This window comes from Misgurnus anguillicaudatus, chromosome 15 (assembly GCF_027580225.2).
Source record: "Misgurnus anguillicaudatus chromosome 15, ASM2758022v2, whole genome shotgun sequence".
NCBI lineage: Eukaryota > Metazoa > Chordata > Actinopteri > Cypriniformes > Cobitidae > Misgurnus > Misgurnus anguillicaudatus.
The window spans coordinates 385,149-408,501 of record NC_073351.2 but is presented as its reverse complement, the minus strand read 5'-3'; the positions used below and the strand labels follow the sequence as shown (position 1 = coordinate 408,501).

At 39.0% G+C, this 23,353-nt stretch overlaps 2 protein-coding genes across 6 annotated transcripts in view; both read right to left on the bottom strand.

Moving 5' to 3' along the window:
• LOC129419431 (suppressor of tumorigenicity 7 protein homolog) overlaps positions 1-23,353 on the bottom strand; it is a 236,756-nt gene that overhangs the window by 122,215 nt on the left and 91,188 nt on the right. The window lies entirely within an intron of this gene.
• Positions 15,900-18,280, bottom strand: LOC129427539 (E3 SUMO-protein ligase ZBED1). Its single transcript, XM_055184083.2, has 2 exons — positions 16,809-18,280; positions 15,900-16,386 (listed from the first exon to the last, which is right to left on the bottom strand). Exons 1-2 carry the CDS (start codon positions 17,668-17,670, stop codon positions 15,929-15,931), a joined length of 1,320 nt encoding a protein of 439 aa, XP_055040058.2. The 5' UTR covers positions 17,671-18,280; the 3' UTR covers positions 15,900-15,928.

The following is a 23,353-nucleotide window of genomic DNA, read 5'->3' as shown; positions in this document are numbered from 1 at the left end:
AAATGAAAAAATGAAAAAAATAATATACAAATAAATTTACAAAAAAGAAAAAAAGACATGAAGAGAGAAACATATTCTTAAAGTTGTATCATATTAACAAAGTTAGAAAAGACAGGAAGAGAGAAACACATTCTTAGAGTTGTATTATATTAACAAAGTTACAGAAAACAGCTAAGGACCAATTCTTCATTCATCCCAGAGGGAATTATTGTACCCAAATAATGAATCCAATACGCTTCTCTCTGTAGTAAAAACTTGTCACGATCACCACTAAATTTCAACGTAGGGTCCGACCTGAGACATTTGTAAACATCAGAATCACTTAACTGTCTTTGAATCTCTGTAACATATGCAGTTTTATCTTGTACAACTACTGCACCTCCTTTATCTGCATTACGAATGACAAGATTATCATTATTCATTAACTCCGTCAATGCTTTCTTTTCAGACTCTAAGAGATTGGGATATACCGTATTCACCTCACTCTGTGCACACAGGTCCAACGCTTCTTTTTCCACCAACCGGCAAAAAGTGTCAATTGACGCATTTTTGACCTGAGGCACAAAAGTGTTTTTGGGTTTAAAACGCTTTTTCGGGACCGTCGAATGTATTTGAATATTACCGGACTCCCCAGCATGTCTAGTGTCTTTCATGTAGAAGGCCTTCAGTTTTATACTTCTAAAAAATTTAAACAACTCTACCTTAGTGGTGAAGGAGTCCGTTCTTTTAAAAGGAACAAAAGACAGACCTCGGGATAACAGTCGCTGTTGATCGTCACTTAAATCCACACTAGAAATGTTAATAACATTAACCTCTCCAGAGGACACTCCTAATCTCGGTCCCTTGCTTTTCCTCTTCCCCCGCCTGTTTTTTTTCCTCTTGTCGTTGGGGAAGGTTGGGAAGTGGGTTGTAATTGGGACCTGAGTCTTGGGCGTAAAAAAGGGCCACTGGTTGATTCGGTATCCGTACTCAACCCCTCCGATGATGCGCTGGTGTTCTCCGGCTGCGCCGCTCTTCTCCATTGTCGTGGTTTTGCGGTTCTACCCGATAACCAAGAGTACACCTTTCCATCTCGATAGTCCAAAGCATCGCGTCGATATTTAGACATCTTATGTCGTTCCAGCTCGCATTTATACTTCCCAATCTTCCTGTCACAATCCTCAATAATGTCCTTGAACTTTTCCGGCGATAATGTGTCCTTCATATCTTTGGTCAACTTATCCAAATCTTTGCGTATATTCAGGAGTTTCTCGTTTTCATTTTCGATCACCAGTAGCATCAAGTCCAATGAACATTTATTGAGAATGGCACACCACTTCTTGCAAAACTCGGTGTTGTCTCGTCCTAATGTAGGTTCCTTGTTAATACGTAAGCCCTGTGGGATTCTACTATTGCGCCAATATTGGGATAACACAGTACCATGAAGTAGAGATCTCGTTTCCTTTTTACGGATCTGCTCCATAACGATGGGATACGACTCCGTTTGTGTAGCCGAGGAAAAAGGAACCTCAGGGAATAATATCCTTCTGGACTCCGCATCCGAAAACGTGAAAGTAGTAGCTCTAACTGCTGTAAGCTTATCTCGTCATAAGACATCTTGATACGTGGAGCCGTGTTAAGGATATCTAATTAATCTTCTATGCAACAACACGCTCACACTTACTAATAATGGGATAAATTAAACTGGGTGCTGAATCCCTCAATGTGAATAATGTCATGTAATGTGAGAAAGGGACAGCACTCACAGTTCAAGCTTCAAAATAGCGTTCAACCGCCCACAACGAACGCCTCGGGCTGAGCGCCCTTCTTCAGCGTGTACTGGCGATTTCACAAATCAATCACAGGTGTTCCCTTAAATAGGGTGTTCACCTCTGACCTGTATACATTTCCTCTCGAAAAGAGGGAGCTCAAGATACAAGCAACCATCAAAATTCATCAAAATACATTTCTCAAAATGTACAAATTGTACAAATACACTGATATGCAATACACAAATGAAAAAATGAAAAAAAATAAATAAATAAATTTACAAAAAACAAAAAAGAAAAAATGACATGAAGAGAGAAACATATTCTTAAAGTTGTATCATATTAACAAAGTTAGAAAAGACAGGAAGAGATGAATTTTGATGGTTGCTTGTATCTTGAGCTCCCTCTTTTGGAAAGGAATTGTATACAGGCAGTGGCGGCTCCAGAGATTTTCTGATGCAGGTGCTGTGGGGATGCTCAACACTTAAGAGAAGGTGCTTTACATTTTGGGGCATTTCATTAAGGAGGTCGCATCGGACCACCCTTTATACACGCGTACACGCCCGCATTAACTAGCCTATACTCGTTCCACGACTATGTAAAAGTATTCAACACAAGGGCAATAGTTACAACATACCTGTCAAGTTTTGGATTTGAAAATAAGGGAAATTTTCCGGCGCCCACCGTGAACAGTCCCACCACCAACCCAAACAAGCTCCAGTATTCCTTACATTTTAAGACTGGTGAGGGCCGGATAATATTTTTTAAACCTTAGTGCTGATAATTGTGTTAAAATTAACTAAACAAACTAATTCATTAGCAAGAAAACTAGTGAAACACACAGCTCTGTGAAAACTACATTTCATAAGTCACACTCATACTGTACATACCATACCTGTCAAGTTTTGGATTTGAAAATAAGGGAAATTTTCCGGCGCCCACCGCGAACAGTCCCACCACCAACCCAAACAAGCTCCAGTATTCCTTACATTTTAAGACTGGTGAGGGCCGGATAATATTTTTTAAACCTTAGTGCTGATAATTGTGATAAAATAACTAAACAAACTAATTCATTAGCAAGAAAACTAGTGAAACACACAGCTCTGTGAAAACTACATTTCATAAGTCACACTCATACTGTACATACTATACACACAAATTTGCATCTGTACAAAACCCAATGGCCTTAGGTTGAAAAGCCTTATTTTAACTTCTTTTGCATTATACCTTAATGCCAAAATTATTTATAAACCATTCACTTTTCTTTGTAATGAGAACAGTCATTTAGAAAATGAAAATGCTAGATGGAGCAGTGGCCCAAACCAAAAAGGGCAATAAGGGGGATGGTACTATTAGTATGGTTTTAATAAAGTATTATATGTGTTACTATATTACTACTATTAACTTAGACAAATGGTTACAAGTGATTATAATGGGAAAATATAATAACAAGAATTAAAGTGTGACAATAGATATTCAATATGATTTACCTGCTGGCTTGATGGAGCTTTGAATCAATGTTTGCAATGTTGAACTGCCTTTCCCAGCCTCCCTTTCCGTTCTCTGTCTTTATTTTGTGAAGGCATTGGTGTTTTTTGTATTTTTTGTCTACAAAGTGTGCCAACAACAGCAAATTTAGTGTTTATGTAGATCTGACCGGGAACATTTAATTCATTAGACAAGCATTGTAACGATAATAATGTGGATATTTCGTTGCTGTTTGCTTGCTAACTTGTTAGCACTTTTAGAACACCGACGGCAAATCATTAACTGAAGAAATACATAAGCAAACTTACAAATTAGTAATTCTGCGGTTTAACAACTGATATAATGTAATAAATCTACCTGTTAATGCAACAAACTTCAGACAGAAACTGTCGTCTTCGCTCTCCAGGCAGAGAGTGCACACAGAGATGCTGCGAGCGGGTGGGAAAACACGAAGTGGATTAGCGGAATCAGTGGATCTTTAGCGATCTGGGATTGGGAATGTTTTTTTATTACTCCGCCCGGGCATTATTATTTTTGTAATAACGCAGGTTAAAATACGGGACATTTACGGGAAAATACTAATACGGGAGGACGGCGGGAAAGAAGGGTAAAATACGGGACTTTCCCGGCCAAAACGGGATACTTGACAGGTATGAGTTACAACATACATAAGCCTGCCAATGTAAACCTCTGAAAATAATATTTCACAGATCTGTCACAGTCTAGCCCTGAATACAACGGAGCAGCAAACGCAGCAACAGACACTCTGCACGCTTCGGCTTAAAATGCTCAGATCACGAAATCACACAGCCAGTTACCAACACTAGTGATGAATCAGCAATATTGTTTCTATTGTTGGAGCATCATAGGGTGACCACACGTGCCATTCTTCCCTGACCCGGACGCGTCCCGTGCAGGACCCCGGGTGCATCCCCCGGAAGTCGCACCTGTCGACCGCATACATCATAGAGGATTATTATTATTATTACAGAAAAGCAACCGTTACATTTTAAGGTAAGAATGAAACTACGATTGTATCTCTTATGTTTTTAACTGAATGGCGTATGCGGTCAACAAATACGACTTCCGGAAGACGCACCGAAATCCTGGATAGGACGCGTCCGGGAAGAATGACACGTATGTGCAACCTATTGATGTAACAATGCAGAGCCAAGATTTGTTCTTTAAACAACAAATTAATTCAATTTGTAATAGCCAACAGAGGGGAAAATCAAGCACTTATCATAGACGTCTTCACATCAACACAGCATCATCAATGATGTTGACGCATTCAAGGGTCCTCGTTCTCTCCGTATTTATAGCCAAAAGTGCCAGATTACTGGTCCTAGTGTGTCCACCGCTGTTCCTCGGGTAGTTTTTGGTGTATCTATTTTGGTGTATTTTACTTGGCTACATTTCTAAACTCGCTATCAAAAACAAACTGCCGTGCGTTAAGGTCAAAAGTTCACCGGGCGCTGCACCCATTGGCCAAAGAAGATCACATGTTTTGGCGTCATGTTATTTTAGCTAAATATATATATTTTTAATTATTATTTAACTCCCTTTTTTAACAACACGAAAACACTATTCAAACATGACATTAAAATATAAATATAAAAATGACAGACATTTCTTGGGGGTGCTGGGCGGGTGCTATTGATATTATAGCCGGAGCTACAGCACCACCTAGCTCCTCCCTGGCGCCGCCACTGTATACAGGTCAGAGGTGAACACCCTATTTAAGGGAACACCTGTGATTGATTTGTGAAATCGCCAGTACACGCTGAAGAAGGGCATTGTCTATATGAATATTAAAATCTCCAGCAATAACAAAATAATCAAATTCAGAGGAAATTGTTGATAAAAGCTCTGTGACGTATGGTTGGGTTGTGATTTTGCCGCTTTCTTTGTATTGCGAATAGTATGCCATACAGACCCGTTTGCCACTGAACCTGCATTAACGGCGACAGTGGGGCTTCCGGCCTTAGTCAAACAGGTTAGCACGTATGGTCGGGTTGCGATTTTGGCACTTTCATGTGTCTCGTGAATAGTTTGCAATATAGACCCGTTTGCCACTGAACCTGCATTAACGACAACAGTGGGGTTACAGGCCTTAGTCAAACGGGTCGACAGGTTTCATTTTCTCTTAAAGATCGGAAGGTGACCCTTAGTTACCATATATACCGTCGCAGTGGGCCCCCAATTTGCAAAATCCTCAACTGTGGATAATATAATTATGCCGCAATAGTTAGTCTGTCTGAAACTAAGCTGATTAAACCACATCACTGTGTGACACTTGCATTACATGTGAACGGCCCCTACGCTAATATGATTTTGTTTTTCTCTCCCTGTCTCGTCCTCGACCCTGAGGACAATGGGACAAACAGACCAGTTCCGGTAGATGTGAAAGTCGGCACACCTCTGATCTACTGGTCGTCCCTCAATGTGATGCCCAGCTGATGCCTGACCAACAATCACCGGCAGAACCTGCTTAATCTCCGCTTAATCTCCTTATCCGTTTATATGTGTGTATATACATGTATATCTCCCAAGGGTTTTTCCCTCCTAGGACTTTTATTTTTTATTTTCTAAACAACCCGGGGTTTTTGTTTTTTTTCTCCTAGGGGTTTTTTAACCCGGGGAGGTAGCCTGCTTGGGCTTAACTTAGCTTCTTCTTCTAGACGTTACATTAGTAATACGCTCGCTCATAATGTCGAGTCATAGCCGCAGCAAATTTGACTGCTTATGCTATTGTGTATTATGTTGTGCTATCTGTTGTTTTTCTGTGCTTTTACTGCTTCTATTAATGTAAAGCTGCTTTGAAACAATTAAGTATTATGAAAAGCGCTATATAAATAAAATTGAATTGAATTGAATTGAATTCATCAACAAATGCTGTGGTGTATTTGGGAGGTCTATAAATAATTGTAAACAGAATGCGTGGTGTACCTTTTAGAGCAATACACAAATATTCAAAAGAATGGTAATCACCAAGTAACACTTGCTTGCATTGAAAGGCATATTTGAATAAAGCAGCTATTCCTCCACCTCTTCTAACAGCTCTACAGACACTTATAAAGGTAAAGTTGGGTGGGGCTGATTCATTGAGGACTGTAGCACTGCAGCTGTCATCTAACCAAGTTTCATTTAGAAACATAAAGTCCAGGTTGTTAGTGGTGATAAGATCATTTACTAAAAAAGATTTGTTCTTTAGTGAACGGATGTTCAGAAGTGCTAACTTAACAGTAACTGGTTTTGGCACTGTATCAATCTCAGAATGACGTATAATAGGCAGTAGATTAGATAGAATTGTTGTGCGGCTGGAGAAGGCCTTCGTCTTTCTATCACATGTCAGGACAGAGATAGGGAAAGCTAAAGGGACATCGGCGCCCGCTTGTTCTTAAAATATTTATGATTGTTACTGCTGACGTAGCGGGAACCCAACACTCATCAGTTACCAGTGCTGTTTGCAGATGAGGGCTGGTGTGATCCCTGACATTGAGGCAGAGGTCGGAGTGCTCTCTCAGATGGAGGGGGAGGGCGGGCTGGGCCCGAAGCCTTTGGTGGTTGAGGAACCCGCCGTTTCTTGGTTGGTATTTGGGGACTCGCAGCAATAGAGTGGGAGAGCTTTTTTCCAGCAGATACCAGTTTCTCCATTTTCTCTGAAAAGCCCAGAAGTGGTGATGTTGGAGAGAGGGAGAGAGAGTGTGACGTCATCAGCAGTGATTCTGGTGTTCTTGAAGGCTGGGGGGGAGTGTTATCAGAAACGTCCTTGGGTGTTGATTCACAATCCAGCTGTAGCGAGGTCTGTGGGCAGGGCTCTGCCTGAGCTGTGTCTGTGAACAGTAGTTGTTGTGACTGCAGAGTTTTATCCTTGATGAAGCTCCACTGTATGTTCTGGCAGGGTCGGCAGTGCCACAAGTAACTTTGTTTCGAGAACTGCAGTCTTTTGTAAAAGTCTGTGGCAGTTTGAGCAGCAGGTGGATTGAGATCCAAAAGGCGGCATTTTTCCTTCTTTTTTTCAGTTTGAGTGTGGGCAGCTGTGTTGTCCTGTTTTAGGATTGTCAGCTGCCGGCAATAGCAGACTGGTAGACCGCTATGATAGAAACCCCAAGTTGTTGAATATTCCAAATATCAATATAGTTCCAGGAATTTGTAGTTTTAGTGTGAGTGCCCAATTGTTTAGTTTGAGCACTGTGCTGAACTGCTGGTAGTTGAATCAAAAGATAAAAGCGAAAAAGCAAAAGCGCAAAGCACAGAGCGCAAGTAAAAGCGTCCGAACAGTAGCATCTACATAGATGCTCTAATGTAGTATTTTGTGACAGAAGATGACAACATGCAAAATATAACGTGACTTCTTACCTTTTTTGTTGATACAACGATCGCAAATCGAATCCAGTCTGTTTCAGATGTGTGAATGATCCACGAAAGTCCAATAAAATTAATTCAATTACCATTTTTGTCCACAAATGGGTATAATCCGTGAAATATAGATACATAGTGACCGTCTGTTATAGTCTGTTGTTTACATCACATTTCGGTAACACACTCTATATAAGATTACTCCGGGTTCCAATAACCACGCGTTAAAACTTTTTTTAAAAGTAGGCGGGAGTATAATCCATAATATCCAAATTGCTTTTATTTCCATGAGACATGATGACAGCACAGGGTATCAAGTGACTGCTCTCTCTGTGCTCTCTCTAGCTCCTGGTGGGTGGAGACCTGCGAGTGGGGTGGTGGGCGGGAAAATTCAAACTGAATGTGACGAAACGGTTAGTTACGTAACAACGGAGCTGAGTTTGAAACCGTGTAATCTGAGACTCAAGGCAGAGGACATTCAGAAACCTGTATCTCACTCAAAACAGTTTGTATGTGTGTGGGAGCATCAGAGACACAAATGAACACCCCAAACCCAGAAAAAGTGAGTTTTTCATAATATGGGCACTTTAATAGTGAGTACTAAAAGCCATCCTATTTGTTTATATTCATAGTGATAAAGTTAGGTGTATTACTACATGTGATTGTGACATTATGTTACTACATGCACCGCGCTCCTTCCTCTCCGCTCATCTGAGGTAAATGCTTCTCCCAGCAGAACCGGTCAGCGTCGCGCATTCATGTGTTCTGGGGCATGGCTTTAGAAGAAACCCAGAAGGGAGTGGGTGGAGTGAATGGAAAAATGAGCTGTGTTTAAAACAGTCGTGAGAGGTCTACAGACACTCGATTTTTATACTCTCTTTTTCAGAGTACTTACATTTTACTTATGTATTGGTATATAACGACAGTTTAAACAAATTTGGAAAAAAAGTGTTTTAGACTTTTTTAGAATTAAACCTGCCTACTCTGCCTTAAATGTGTTGTCCTTAACTAGGTATATCTCTGTGTTATTATTGGAACAACACATTTTTGTGTTATTTAATTGAAGGGAAATCTAAATAAAATAATACAGAATGTGTTAAATAAGATAACACAAAACAATGTGTAAAAAATAACATATCCTTTCTTTCAAACAGTGGTTCTTACACTCAAAGGATTGCGTAATAATTTTGAGTTATCGCGGGACAGTTTGAAAAATAAAATGATTTTTTTCTGATTCTAATGCGTTTTTAATATGATACGTAAACATAACAAATAAATATGTTGTGCTTTTAAAAGACAAAAACATTTTGTTATAAATAATATTAAGTAATATTTTGCGACCATTAAATCACAATGCAGCGACTTGCTTGACAGTTATCACCACAGCAAATCACAACCGCATAATGTGTACATTTGTAATTTGCACATCAAAAAATGTGGAAATAAATCAGATATAAATCAGATATGTGCCTATGCGACTGTAGTGTAAGCGGACAGATCGGATTTTCTGAGGCATTACATTCTGTACATCATTAAAACTGCGACAATTTAATACTTCCCTGCGGTTGGAAAAAAGCCTATGACACCAGCACGGCACATCCCAATATTACAAATACAACACATCTTTGTAAGAACGTAAGTCTCCGTGTTAGTTTTACATTCTTACTTAAAATAACAATTTGGAAAATGAGATCAGAGAAGCGCGTGAATGCCGCAATTACACTTGCTTTGAAGTCATCTTATTTTACCAGAGAAAGCTAATATGGTAACATTGCTTCAGAAGAATTGCTGAAAACTATATATTTACTGATGTTTTATTAGTACTCCAGCTGTTTTATCGGCCTTTAAGATGGGACACGCAGTCAAGTTCATGCGGAAAGCGAGGTGAATTCCAAATGGCGTTTTAGCACTTCAGGAAGAGGATGTCACACAGTCGAGTCGATCCAAATAAAGAGAAACTGATGTGTGTATTTCATTGCTCTTTGCGCCAAGTGTATTTGAATTGGCAACACTATGAGACAATTGTGCATCTTTCTCTAGAGTTTATACATCAAGTGTTATGATCTTCGAAGGGAATAGGGCATGACCATTTTCTATTGAAATACGCCCTTTATCTTTTTGTGAGCGGTAGCTGCATAGGCTTTAACCAATCATTGAACAGATTATTAACAACCAATCATAGAACATTTTACTGACCTTAAAGTGTTTGAAAGATTGCGTCGAAATGTTTTGGAATTGCGTTTAAAGATGCAGTTTGTATTATTTGCGCCGCTGGATGGCGCCAGATCAAACAACAACAATGATGTTGTTTACTGACGCTCTAAAACAGCGTGGAATTATGGGATTTGTAGTCTTTAACTCAACCGCTGATGGCCATCAATCAGACGAGAACGAGAAATCACGTTGATGGATAAGGTAATCAAGTCTTATAAATGTTGCGTTTGATGACATCGTTTATTTCATTATGTAAGTTTATACGTGATGTTCAAAACGAAATTTTCAGTCATAGATATTACAGTATTAGTCCAAATTCGATGGTTAACACAGCACAGAATTAAGTTTTCAACTTACAATCTACAATGATTTTTCACATAATGTATTGACAGTACAAATCTTATTGTGAAGTGTCTTAAAATGACCATTTATATTGCTGTACAATACCTTTGATGTGCATATCGTCCGCGGGAAGACGCGCTGATTACAACTACACACTAATGTTGTGATCAATATAATAGCATACGTTTTTTGAAGGGTTACGAATCAAAACAACTCACCCATCGGGTAAAACACAAGCAGGATTAGAATCTCGGTCTAGTTAAATGTTGTCGTGAAGCTCTCTCCATCCAGATAATGCAACGACAAATTGATCCTCTCTCGTTTTGTTCCAAACTCTTCTTGGGTCGTTTGGTTGGCCCGTACGCTAACAGGAGCTGACACAACCAGCGGCAGACGGTAAAAAGTTATCCATAAGTCCATAAGCAAGCGCATAGTTCCGCATTTGTCCACGACACTGGCTGCGTCCGAAAACCCAAGGCTGTGAGGACTTGTTGCCTCGCTGCCTCATGCGGACATGACTTTGGACTCGGAGGCCTGAAGGCAGCTCAGAGAAAGGCTTTCCGACGCACTTCAAAGGCAGCGTGTTTGAAATATGAACAGAGAGCGCCTTTGTGATAACTAATCACATATTTGAAAACTACAATACTAATTTCTCGCTAGAAATGAAATTAAAATGTGTAAAAAGTTAAAATATACGTTTATTTACACTAAATTTGTGCTCCAGTCGATTCCTTGGACGCCATTTTATTTTTTCGTACTCGACCAGTGTTGTCATGTGGGTTACGTCAGTAAAGGCGGTGACAAAAGGGTCACATGGATATTAACGTCATTGACAGTAGACTGCACTGCCCCGTAACAATGTTTTGAATGGAAATTTTCTCACGCTTTACAAGTAGTTGAAAACATTACAGATATTGATAGTAATCAACTGGACAAAATATATAACACTGGCCTAGTGGTTTTTGGACATTTTACTGCAAATATCTTACAAATTGCACCTTTAATTCACACATTAAAAATCTCATAGAAATATAATTAAGAAATCAAAAATGCAGGGTTTTAAATGTGATGGCGATTTAGGCAAATCATTAAAAAAGAATTTTCGTTGTGTTTCATTATTTATCCATCTTGATGTGTGGCGCAAGAACACTATTACACATGCGCAATGTTTCAGACGTATGGAAAGTGTAAACGCAGGAATCGGATATGGGTCACAATTGAAAGAATGTGTAAATGCACAGTAAAAAAAAAATTGGATATAGGCAGCAAATCAGAATTGGGCATCAATATTTGCAGTGTAAATGAGGCCTATAAGGAGGCATCTGGAGAAAAAGCATCCTACTTGTAGCAGACACCTCTAAATATTTTCTTTATTTTGTATTTAATTTGTTTAAATAATAATTTGACATATTTTGAGTGTTTGGAGCTATATGATAATGTTCCGGTTTGGTATTAGATGGGACTCTTATTTTGAAAGCGGCAGCATACATTGCAGTCACGGTTGTGAAAAGCATATCTGCACTAAGGTTTATCAGCTCCTTAAGTTTTATATTTTGTTAGCACCCCCCTAAAGGGCATAAGGTGTGTATGTTTATATATCTAAACTGTTAATTTAAGTAAATGATGTGTTATATTTTTCACAATGATGCAGTTAAATTATTAATGAATATAAAGGCTGATACGCATTTTCTACTTGTTTGTTAGCTCTTACGGTGATCTGTTGGAGTTATCAAGGCTCAATAAACTTCATTAAGACCATCAGTAAAGTTTTGACCGTTATTAGGATGGGGTCCGCTACAGTAAGAGCTTCACCCTCGCTGTTTCTGACGCTGCTGCACGTGCTTCAAAAAGGACAACGGTAAATGGAACGCAGCCACGCGGAATCGGCGTAATGGTTAACGAAGTTTAAAAGGCATGAAAAAGTGCGCTCATTATGGAAACAGATACGGAAAAACAACGACCTAAAGGCACATCTCAAACAGAAACAGAAGGTAAAGGAGAGAATGATGCATAAGGAGCTGTTAAATGTATAGATAAAAATGAATCTGAGAAACAAAGTGAAGTGCAAGATAGTGCAGAGCTCCCTCGACGTTCAGAACTTCATCATGTTCCCACTGAAAAAATACTTTAATATAGAAAGGAGGAATGCAGTAAGAAAGAGAAAAGATTAATCAATATGTATGAAGAATGGAAATTACAAGCACGCAAAGCAAGACATGACTTAAAATCAGACATTTCAGAAAAACAGCAGAAATTGCAGACTCTCTGGAGGATAAAATGAACTGCATCATGAAAATCTTTAGTGAAATAAGGGAGCATATTACACCTGCTGCTGATTTAAGACGTAAAATTGATGCATGTGAGGCTGTTACCAAAGATATCATGAAAGTTATTTTGGAAAGATTGGCAACAATTGATGGTGAGTTTGATGAAGACAGAGAAAGAGGCCGTCTTCGTGAACTTTTAGCACATAGTTACGCTCGTTCTGTATATGGCTCAACTGCTTCAAAAGGTATCAGCAGCCATTCTGGATCATCTTGTACAACAGACAAATGAGCAGATGCTGTAGCAGAGCTGGTTGCTAAGGAGACTGAATATAAAATAATGCCACTTGAAAGGCAACAAAAGGAAAAAATAAGATGTCTAGAAGAGCAACTAAGGATTGAGGAGGAAACTCATAGGTTTGAAATAGAAAGATTAAGGATGGAAAAGGATTTAAAGGTTGCTCGTGCCAAAGTAAATTCATATGATGATGAAATAAAACAAGAGATAAATAGTCAGTCAATCCTGAATGAACATGAAAGTCAGAGAAACTTACTCTCTTCAGTGACACATCAACAAGAGAATGTTGTACAATCAGCAAATCTTAGTGAAGTGACTCAACTTGCACAAGCAGTTCAGGACAGCATAGCAATCAATAGACTTCCTATACCTAAGCCTACAGTGTTTAATGGAGACACAATTCAGTTTGTGGAATGGAAATCCTCATTTATGTCACTCATAGACAAAAAAGGCATCTCCACAGCTGATAAACTCTATTATTTGAAAAAATATGTGAGTGGACCAGCACACAAATATCTAGAGGGCACTTTCTATCGAAGTGATGAGGCAGCTTACAAAGAAGCGTGGAACAAACTAAACCAGAGATTCGGCCAGCCTTTCATAATTCAAAGAGCTTTTAGGGAGAAGCTGTCGACGTGGCCTAAAATACGATCTAAAGATGCAGAAGGATTAAGGACATTTTCAGATTTCCTAAATGCCTGTCTTCATGCTGTACCTCATGTCGAAGTCCTGGAAATATTAAACGACTGCGAGGAAAACCAAAAGCTGGTACAAAAACTTCCTGACTGGATAGCATCCAGGTGGAACCGTCAGGTTACAGTATCCCTCATGGAAGTTAAAGATTTTCCAAGCTTTAAAGATTTTGCTGAGTTTATGTCTACTGAAGCAGAAATTGTATGTAATCCCATCACTTCTCTACATGCTCTTCATTCTCGTGAACTGCCTTCTGAAAAGGTAATGTCAAAGGAAATGAGAAGAAATAAAGCAGTTGTTTTCCATACTCAGTCCTCTGTAAATAATGACAAAACTCTCACAGCTAAAGGACAGTCAAGAGCTACATGCATGTTGTGTCATGATGATAATCATCAGCTTTGCAAATGTCCAAAATTCATGGAGATGTCTCTGAAAGACAGAAGGGTCTATGTCAAAGACAATAAACTGTGTTACGGCTGTATAAAACCAGGACATAGTGCAAAGGAGTGTCGTCGTCGTCACACATGTGATGTATGTAAATTACGACATCCCACATGTCTTCATGATTACAATTATGTGACTAATGCAAACAGAGAAAGATCACTGCCCATGGTGAGAGATGTGTATGCACAGGAAAGAGAAACTACTAATGCCATGTCACTTAATGTCACAAGTGAGGATCAATCAATCACTACTTCAATGATTGTACCAGTATGGGTGTCATCTTGTAAAAATCCATCTAAAGAACAACTTGTATATGCTTTGTTAGACACTCAAAGTGACACTAGTTTTATTGATGAAGCAGTGAGTAATGAGTTACAAGTAGATACTCACCCAGTAAAACTCAAGCTTACCCCTATGCTGGGAGACAATATGGTCATAAAAAGCAAGAGAGTATCAGATCTTCGCGTGAGAGGATACAATTCTTCAGTGCATATCGATCTTCCTCCTACATACACGAAAGAGTGCATTCCTATAAATCGTGACCACATACCGACACAGGAAACGGCAAAGAACTGGAATCATTTAAAGCCAATCACAAACGAACTACCACCTCTTCTCAGTTGTGAAGTGGGCTTGCTTATTGGCTATAACTGTCCTAGAGTACTAGCTCCTAGGAAAGTCATACTGGGTAAAGATGATGAGCCTTACGCCATTCTAACTGACATAGGATGGAGTATTATAGGCTGCTCCACACCAGGATTTCGTGAATCCACAATCAGTCTTTGTCACAGAAAAACCACGAAGGAGATGCCAACTTTGACGTCTTTAGAGGCAATTCATGTTCTTGAATCAGATTTTAAGGATGTCGCCACGGATAATGCAACAGTTTCACAAGAAGACATTATGTTTCTAGATAAACTCAGGGAAGGCATAAACAAAAACGCTCAAGGACATTATGAAATGCCCCTTCCGTTTAAACAAAGACCATTCTTACCTGCCAACAGAGAGCTTGCCATTGTCAGACTCAATCATTTGAGCAGAAAATTCTCTAAAGAGGAGAAATACAAGTCAGACTACATTACTTACATGAATGACATCATTGAAAGAGGTGATGTAGAAATTGTGAATGATGATGGAACTAATGGGGAAAAATGGTATATATCCCATCATGGCATCTACCACCCAAAAAAGCCAGACAAATTACGTGTCGTGTTTGATTGTTCAGGAAATATAAAAACACCAGTCTCAATGAACATCTGCTAACAGGACCTGACATGATAAATAACCTCACAGGTGTCCTCCTAAGGTTTAGAAAGCATCCTATCGCTGTAACATGCGATATTGAGAAAATGTTCCATCAATTTCATGTCCCAGAACGTTACCGTGATTATCTGCGCCTCCCATGGTGGACAAATGGCGACACACATTCAATACCTCAAGACTACAGAATGAGAGTACACCTTTTTGGTGCAGTGTCTTCGCCTGGTTGCGCAAACTATGGCCTAAGACATATAGCTAATGAGTACAGTCTTTCACACCCACTGGGTGCACAATTCATCACCAGAGATTTTTATGTTGATGATGGAGTGACAAGTGTAGAGAGGGTGGAAAAGGCCATTCAGTTAACAAAAGAAGCACAGGAGTTGTGTGCTAAAGGTGGTCTTCGACTGCACAAGTTTATATCATATGACAGCACCGTTCTGCAAAGTATACCAGCATCAGAATGTGCAGTAAGTTTTGCAACAAAGGATCTTACTTTCAATGACATGCCACTGGAAAGAGCATTAGGAATTCACTGGAACATACAGACTGATAGTTTCAGATTCCATATTCCACTAAAGGATCAACCTACAACACGTCGTGGCATTCTGTCAACCATTGCCTCCATATACGATCCTTTGGGTTTCGTAGCTCCATATGTTCTTAATGGGGAAAAAATCCTGCAAGAAATGTGCCGCCAGGGTACAGGCTAGGATAGTGCTGGGCGGTTTGACCAAAAATGAACATCAAGGTTTTTTTCAAAATTATGCCGGTTTTCGGTTTTTTACGTTTTTTTTTTCATGCATAGTCAGGTGTTAAATGCGAGGGAAATTTGTCTGATGACATCTCCACCAGTCTAAAGGATCTGTATCACTGTCAACCTCTGTGGTCTGTAAATAGACTGTCAGCTCCATTCTGATGCTTTGGTCGTCTGGCACTGCGAGTGTGCTGTTGCTGGTGGTGCTCTGCCTTTTGAAAAAGCTGGCCAAAGTCTTTTTTCTTTTTTCCTCAGGAGGAGGAACAGGCTCTGCTTTCTTGTCAGCTTTTAGAACCTGACTAATGGCCCTCTCTTGCTCAAGTACTCTTTTAATCATCATTTGACGTGATCCCCACCTTGTAGGCATCTCAGTTGTGAGCACATGCTTTGGAAGACCCAGATCGTTCTGAACAATAGCCAGGTCCCTCCTTTTCTTCCAAGAGTATGAGAAGGCTGACACAATTCTTTTGCAGACACCTACTGCACGTTGTATGCGGTCATCTTTCATAGCTGTCTCTGAAAAAATTGCAAATAATTATATATTAGTTCACTTTTCCTAATGTTAATTAAAACATTGATTTTACTTTAGCCCCAAACCAAATGAATGATTACAAAACTCATAATAATGATGATGATGATGATGATATAGTAATAATAATAATAATAATAATAATAATAATAATAATAATAATAATAACAATAATAATGATATTATTATTATCATCATCATTTTTATGAGTATTGTTATCAAATCATTATCATCATTTTATTTTCATAATTATTATTGTTATTATTATTATCATCATCATAACATAACCATTATTATTAATAAATGCAATATAATAAATAAATTATACAAATAATTATTATAATGAACAGAACATTTCTTATATCATTTTACAGCTATCAAGTATAGTTCACTAATAACTATTGCTTACCTATGGCTAGATGAAGCCTGTGACCAAAGCACTGGAGTCTTGTCCAATTGTTCAGTTCAATAGCCTTCTTGATGTTGGCTCCACTGTCTGTAGTGATGGCCACTAGCTTCTGCTCCGAAAGTCCCCAGGAATCAAATGCCTCTTTCAGGCCAGCTGCAAGAAACTCTCCAGTATGGTCATTAGGAAAGTAGCTTGTCTGCAAACAATGACTTTGCAACACCCATTCTTCACTTATAAAGTGAACTGTAAGGCTCAGATAAGGCTCCATAGTGCGACTGGACCACATATCAGTCGTTGCTGCGAAGTGGTGGACGGTTGCCAGGTCTGTTTCGAGCTTAGCTCTGTGCTTTTGGTACAAGTTGGGGATAGCAACTTGGCTAAAGTACTTTCTGCTCGGCATTTCATACCTGGGATCCAGCGTCTTTATCATCTGCTTAAAACCGTCTTTTTCCACTGTAATAAGCGGGACCATGTCTTTGGCAATGTGGTTAGTGATCGAGTTTGTAATCTCGATCCACCGTTTGCTTTTTCTGTCGTAGCAAGTCCCTTTAGCGAACGCGTCTTTAAGTGACATTTGGCTCGACTTTTCTTTTGGTTTCCCCGTGTTACCTGCTGATGTGGAGGGCGCAGAATCCGCTGACTTTAATTTCATACATTCTTGATATTCCAAGACGTGCTTGCGGCTAAGGTGCTGGAGCAAATTGCTCGTGTTGCCGCCTTTGGCTTGAATTTTAGCCCGACAGCACTTGCATAAAATGGTTGTTTGGTCGACGTCGGATTTTTGGAAACCAAAAAACCTCCAAACAACAGACCCGGCTCCTTTTTTTGGCACAAGTTCTTCTGTTTCATGTTCAGCATCCATCTTCACTGTAACATAACACCCGAGCACTGCTCGTCCACTCGTCGCTGCTAAGGAAGTGCCTCATTGTAAAGGGTCCGTCTGAAACAGTGTCGCGCGGCGGAGCGTAAAGTTAGTTCCGAACGTCGTGTAATTTAATACACTGGTATAGCGGTTTATTACAAATTTAAATCGTAACGAAAAACAAAACCGGTTTTCGATTTGAACCGGTTTACCGCCCAGCACTAGGCTGGGATGACTCGCTTTCTCCTGCACTAAGCCCTCGGTGGGAGAAATGGCAAGATGACTTTGTCAACCTGGAAAGGGTAAACATACCACGATGTTATGTACCTACTGAATTTGGTAAGGTTGTAAAAACAGAAATACACCATTTCTCAGATGCAAGTAACTGTGGCTATGGTCAGTGTTCTTACCTGAGAGTAATGAATGAAAATGCAAACATCCATTGTGCTTTTCTCATTGGCAAAGCTCGAGTTGCTCCCACAAAGGTGGTCACAATACCGAGATTGGAATTAACAGCAGCTGTTGTATCGGTCAAAATGAGTGACATCCTCAGAGAAGAGCTTGACCTCTCCAATGTGAACGAGTTCTTTTGGACAGACTCTAAAGTAGTTTTAAGCTACATAAATAATGAAGCTCAACATTTTCATACGTTTGTAGCCAATAGAGTTCAAAGGATACGACAAAGCACGACTCCTAAACAATGGCTGTATGTTCCTTCGAATGACAACCCGGCAGACAATACCTCTAGAGGAAGAACTATAAGTGAGCTGCTCTCATCTAACTGGCTCTCTGGTCCACCACTCCTGTGGAAAAAGGAAATCGTTGCTACAGACGTTGATCTGGAACTTGCAGTAGGAAATCCAGAAGTCAGGAAAGTCCAATCATTTCAGGTAATAACCACAAAAAGCAAAGATCTTATTGACCATCTTTCCAAGTTCTCATCTTGGCCCAAAGCTGTCAAAGCCATTGCACGCCTTTTGAGACTAAGTAGAAAGGATAAAACAAATTCACCTGCAACTGTGAGTGAACAAGAGGATGCAAAACATTTGATCCTAAAGGGAGTGCAAAAGCAAGTCTATCAGAAGGAGATATATATTTTGAATCAAGGAAAACAACTCCCAGGCCATAATAAATTACACCACCTTGATGCTTTCATTGACACAGATGATATGGTCAGGGTGGGAGGAAGATTAAGTCATTCATCATGCACTCACTCATTCAAACATCCTTTGATTATTCCCAGAGAACATCACATAACCAAATTAATAATTGCACACAGTCATGAAAGAGTGAAGCACCAAGGCAAGGGATTCACAATCAATGATATCAGGTCTTGTGGTTATTGGATACCTGGAATAAACAGAGCTGTCACTTCATATATCCACAACTGTGTAAAGTGTAGAAGGCTGAGAAAATCTGCTGAAGGTCAAAGGATAAGTGTTCTCCCTACAGAACGTGTGGAACCTTCCTCACCTTTTACGTACTGCGGCATGGATTGCTTTGGTCCTTTTATGACTAAAGAGGGCAGAAAGCAACACAAAAGGTATGGTCTGCTTTTGACTTGTTTTTGTTCAAGAGCTATTCATATTGAGATGTTATAGGACATGTCTACAGATGCATTCATCAACGCCCTATGATGCTTTATTGCTATTCGAGGCACAGTGAGACAAATCCGATGTGACCAAGGTACCAATTTCATAGGTGCTAAAAACGAACTGAATTCTGCATTACAGGAACTTGACCCTGAAAGACTTAGTGTTTTTCTTGCTGACAAGCAATGTGACTTTATTTTGAATGCTCCCCACTCCAGTCATGCTGGTGGCGTATGGGAGCGCCAAATCAAAACTGTACGCAGTGTTCTAAGTTCAACTGTATCACTTTCATCAGGCAGACTCAGTGATGCTTCATTGCGCACCTTGTTTTATGAGGCTATGGCAGTAGTCAACAGTCGCCCCCTAACTGTGGACAACCTGAATGACCCTAAAAGTCTAGAACCGCTCACGCCTAACCATCTAATCACCATGAAATCCACAACACCTTTACCACCACCAGGAAAATTCACAAGGGAGGATGTATATGGAAGAAAAAGGTGGAGACAGGTACAGTACCTTACGGAGCAATTTTGGAGTAGATGGAAAAAGGAGTATCTACACACTATTGCTACACGACAGTGCTGGCATGCTCCTAAAAGAAATTTTCAAGTTGGTGATGTAGTTATGGACATGGATGAATCTTTGCCAAGAAATCAGTGGAGAATTGGAAGGATCGTGAAGACTGTTTCAAGCCCAGATGGATTGGTTAGGAAAGCCAAATTAATACTTGGTGACAGGAAATTGTCCAAGAAAGGAGAACGGATAAATAAGATATCAATGGTAGAAAGGCCAGCTCAAAAGTTGGTTTTGCTATTGGAAGCCGAGTGAACTGATTCACATATGAACTTCATATTACTTCAAACACACACAAAGGTTAAAGAAACAAATGGAAATTATTCAAGTTTAAAGGACATTCATAATTTGGTGGGAGTGTAGCAGACACCTCTAAATAATTTCTTTATTTTGTATTTAATTTGTTTAAATAATAATTTGACATATTTTGAGTGTTTGGAGCTATATGATAATGTTCCGGTTTGGTATAAGGTGGGACTCTTATTTTGGAAAGCGGCAGCATCCATTGCAGTCACGGTTGTGACGGTTGCCCTCCCTCATTTCCCCCTGAGAGGAGAGATGTCTGCATTTTGGTTCTGCAAAAAAATCCTCCGATGATGTAATATGACGATTTTTGCATCATCGGAGGACTTTTTTGCAGAACCAAAATGCAGATATCTCTCCTCTCAGGGGGAAATGATGGAGGGAAACATGGTCATTCAGTAATACTGCCGGGTTTCTACAGATACAAAGCTGAATGGTAAATCGGTGAAGTATCCCTTTAATATTAAGAATAATTTTGTGGTGAACAAATGGCAAGTAAAGTTGTACAATAACCAGGTTGCATAAGTGTGCACACCCTTTTACAATAGTGATTGTGGCAGTGTTTAAAAGCAACCAATCACATTTAGACTTAGTTAAATATAAAGTAGTACATACCTCTCATCAATTAAAATTACTTTTTAACTATTAATGAAGTGTGCCTGGTCCTAAAGGATTTTTTTGTGTATCATCCCACTGAAAAAGCCATTGTCTGTGTAGAGCTTACTCAGCAGGTACATGATCCCATTGTTGAAAAATATAAATCAACAGGGGTTTAAAAACATTTCCAAGACACTGAATATACCATGGAGTACTCTAAAAACAATAATCCACAAGTGGAGAAAATATGGCACAACATTGACATTACTAAGACCAGGCATCCACCTAAAATTTATGAGAAAACCAGGAAAAAAAAGAGTAAGGAAGGCTGCCGAGAGGCCTACAGCAACATTTAAAGAATTGTAACAATATCTGGCAAGTACTTTTTGCTCCCTACATGTGACAAAAATCTCCTGAATTCTTCATGTTTGGGCTATTAGCATTTTTAATAAAAAATATCATTAAGTCCATCTAAAGTTTGTAAAAACAAATATTTCTATATCCCAAATCCATGTGGAATAATGTACTATAGTCAATTGAGACCAAAGTTGAACTTGGGCCGTTATACCAAAATATATTTGGTGCAATAAAACCCACATCACATCACCAAATGAACACCATGCCCAGAGTAAAGCATGAAGGTGACAGCATCATACTTTGTGGCTGATTTTCTTCAGCTGGAACTGGGGTTTTAATCAGGGTGGATGGAATAATGAATAGCTCCAAATACCCGTCAATTTTGGCCCAAAACCTAAAGGCTTCTGCCAAAACACTTAAAATGAAGAAAAATTTCACCTCACAGCTTGACAAATGACAGAAATCACACATCTAATCAACAAAGGAATTACTTCACCAAATCAATATCAAGGTTTTGGAATGGCCCAGCAAGAGTCCGGATCTAAATCCCATCCAAAATCTATGGGGTGATCTGAAGAGGGCTGTGCACAGGAGACACCCAACCAATTTGACAGATTTAAAATGCTTTTGAAAGGAGAAATGGCAAAATATTGCAAATTCAAAAGTGTGAAATTGATTGACACATTCCCATTAAGATTGAATGCTGTGATAAAATATAAAGGTGCTTAAACTAAGGTTTAGTTTAAGGGTGTGCACACTTATGCAACCTGGTTATTGTACAACTTTACTTGCCATTTTTTCACCACCAAAGTTTTCTTATTGTTATTAGCTTTAATATATAGGTTGGAAGTACGGAATTAAGTTGAAACAGGTTCCAAAATGATTAATCTTGTTTTCATTTTTTAAATCACAAAAACCTGCAATTTTAACAGGGGTGTGTAGACTTTTTATATCCACTGTATATATAATGAAGTATAATATACTATTATGTAGCTTGCTATGCAATTACACATACAGCAGTACTATATTTTTTCTGTTTAACTAGCTTATGCAACATTGACTACCCATTCAAAAGTTTTGGGATCACTTTCACTTATTAATATTTTCCCACATATAATAGAAAATTAATTTAAACTGTGGAACAACAAAGATGGAACATAATAAAGTCAATATTATGACTGAAAACAATCCAAAATAAATCAAAACACAAACACTAATTTATGGTAATTTTTTATAATTTTTATAATAGTTTATAAATGTATAGTTTGAGACCCCTGCTCTAGAGGCATCTTATGAGGTGGCCAAAAAACACGCACACAAATCGTGGAAACCCTTATATAAAGCCTGCTGCTGTGACTATGTGTCGGGCCATGCATGGTGAGAAAATAGCAAGTGAGCTTATGACTGTCCTCGCCGCATACATGATATGACAAAAAACATAAAGAATCAAGTGGGTGACAAAATACATGGGAAAAAGTATGCACTTCAGGTCGATGAATCAACCGATTTGAAAAGTTCTGCTCAGTTGCTGGCATTCGTCAGATACACATCTGACAAAAAATCCACAAGGATATGCTCTTCTGCTCAGTGATGGAGGGGACTTACACCGTGTGCAGAATTATTAGGCAAGTTGTATTTTTGAGGATTACTTTTGTTATTGTACAACTACAGTGCTCTTGGTCGATTCAAAATGTTAACAAACCCTCAAACCTGAACATTTAAGTAGTAAAAGTGAAATTTTGGCTTTCTTAAGAGAATATTTCTATGTACATCATTATTAGGCAATTATAAGTGTGCAGAATTATTAGGCAACTAAATGAAAAACAAAGATTTTACCATCTCACTTGGGTTTTTTTCACCGGTTAAAGTGAAAATAATAAACAATTTACAAATGCAAACTTTTTCCTGTACCACTGCTTGAAGAAAGTGTCTTCTACAATACAGGCAGGCAGGCACAGACAGGTATTATTAAAGATGAGCTAGTTGGACCTTTTTGGGTTGAAAATAGAAATAAAAAACAACTCTCAGACTTACTGACAATTTTTAGAAGACACTTTCTTTAAGCAGTGGTACAGGAAAAAGTTTGCATCTTTCATGAAGACTTTCACATGCATCAAAGTACTCCACTGCATGGCTGGCAAGTAAAGGCCTTAGAGATGAAAAACTAATGCCATGGCCCCCTTCTTCGCCTGGCTTGGGCCCTATTGGGAACTTTTGAGCCCTTCTTAAGCAGGACATTTAAAGTGAAGGTAAACAGTACA

Excerpts from the sequence above, each read along its gene's own strand:
- LOC129427539 (XM_055184083.2), bottom strand. The coding sequence starts at position 17,670 with ATGGATGCTGAACATGAAACAGAAGAACTTGTGCCAAAAAAAGGAGCC. Across the intron at positions 16,387-16,808 it reads CAGGCTTCATCTAGCCATAG|AGACAGCTATGAAAGATGAC; the intron begins GTAAGCAATAGT and ends CAATTTTTTCAG.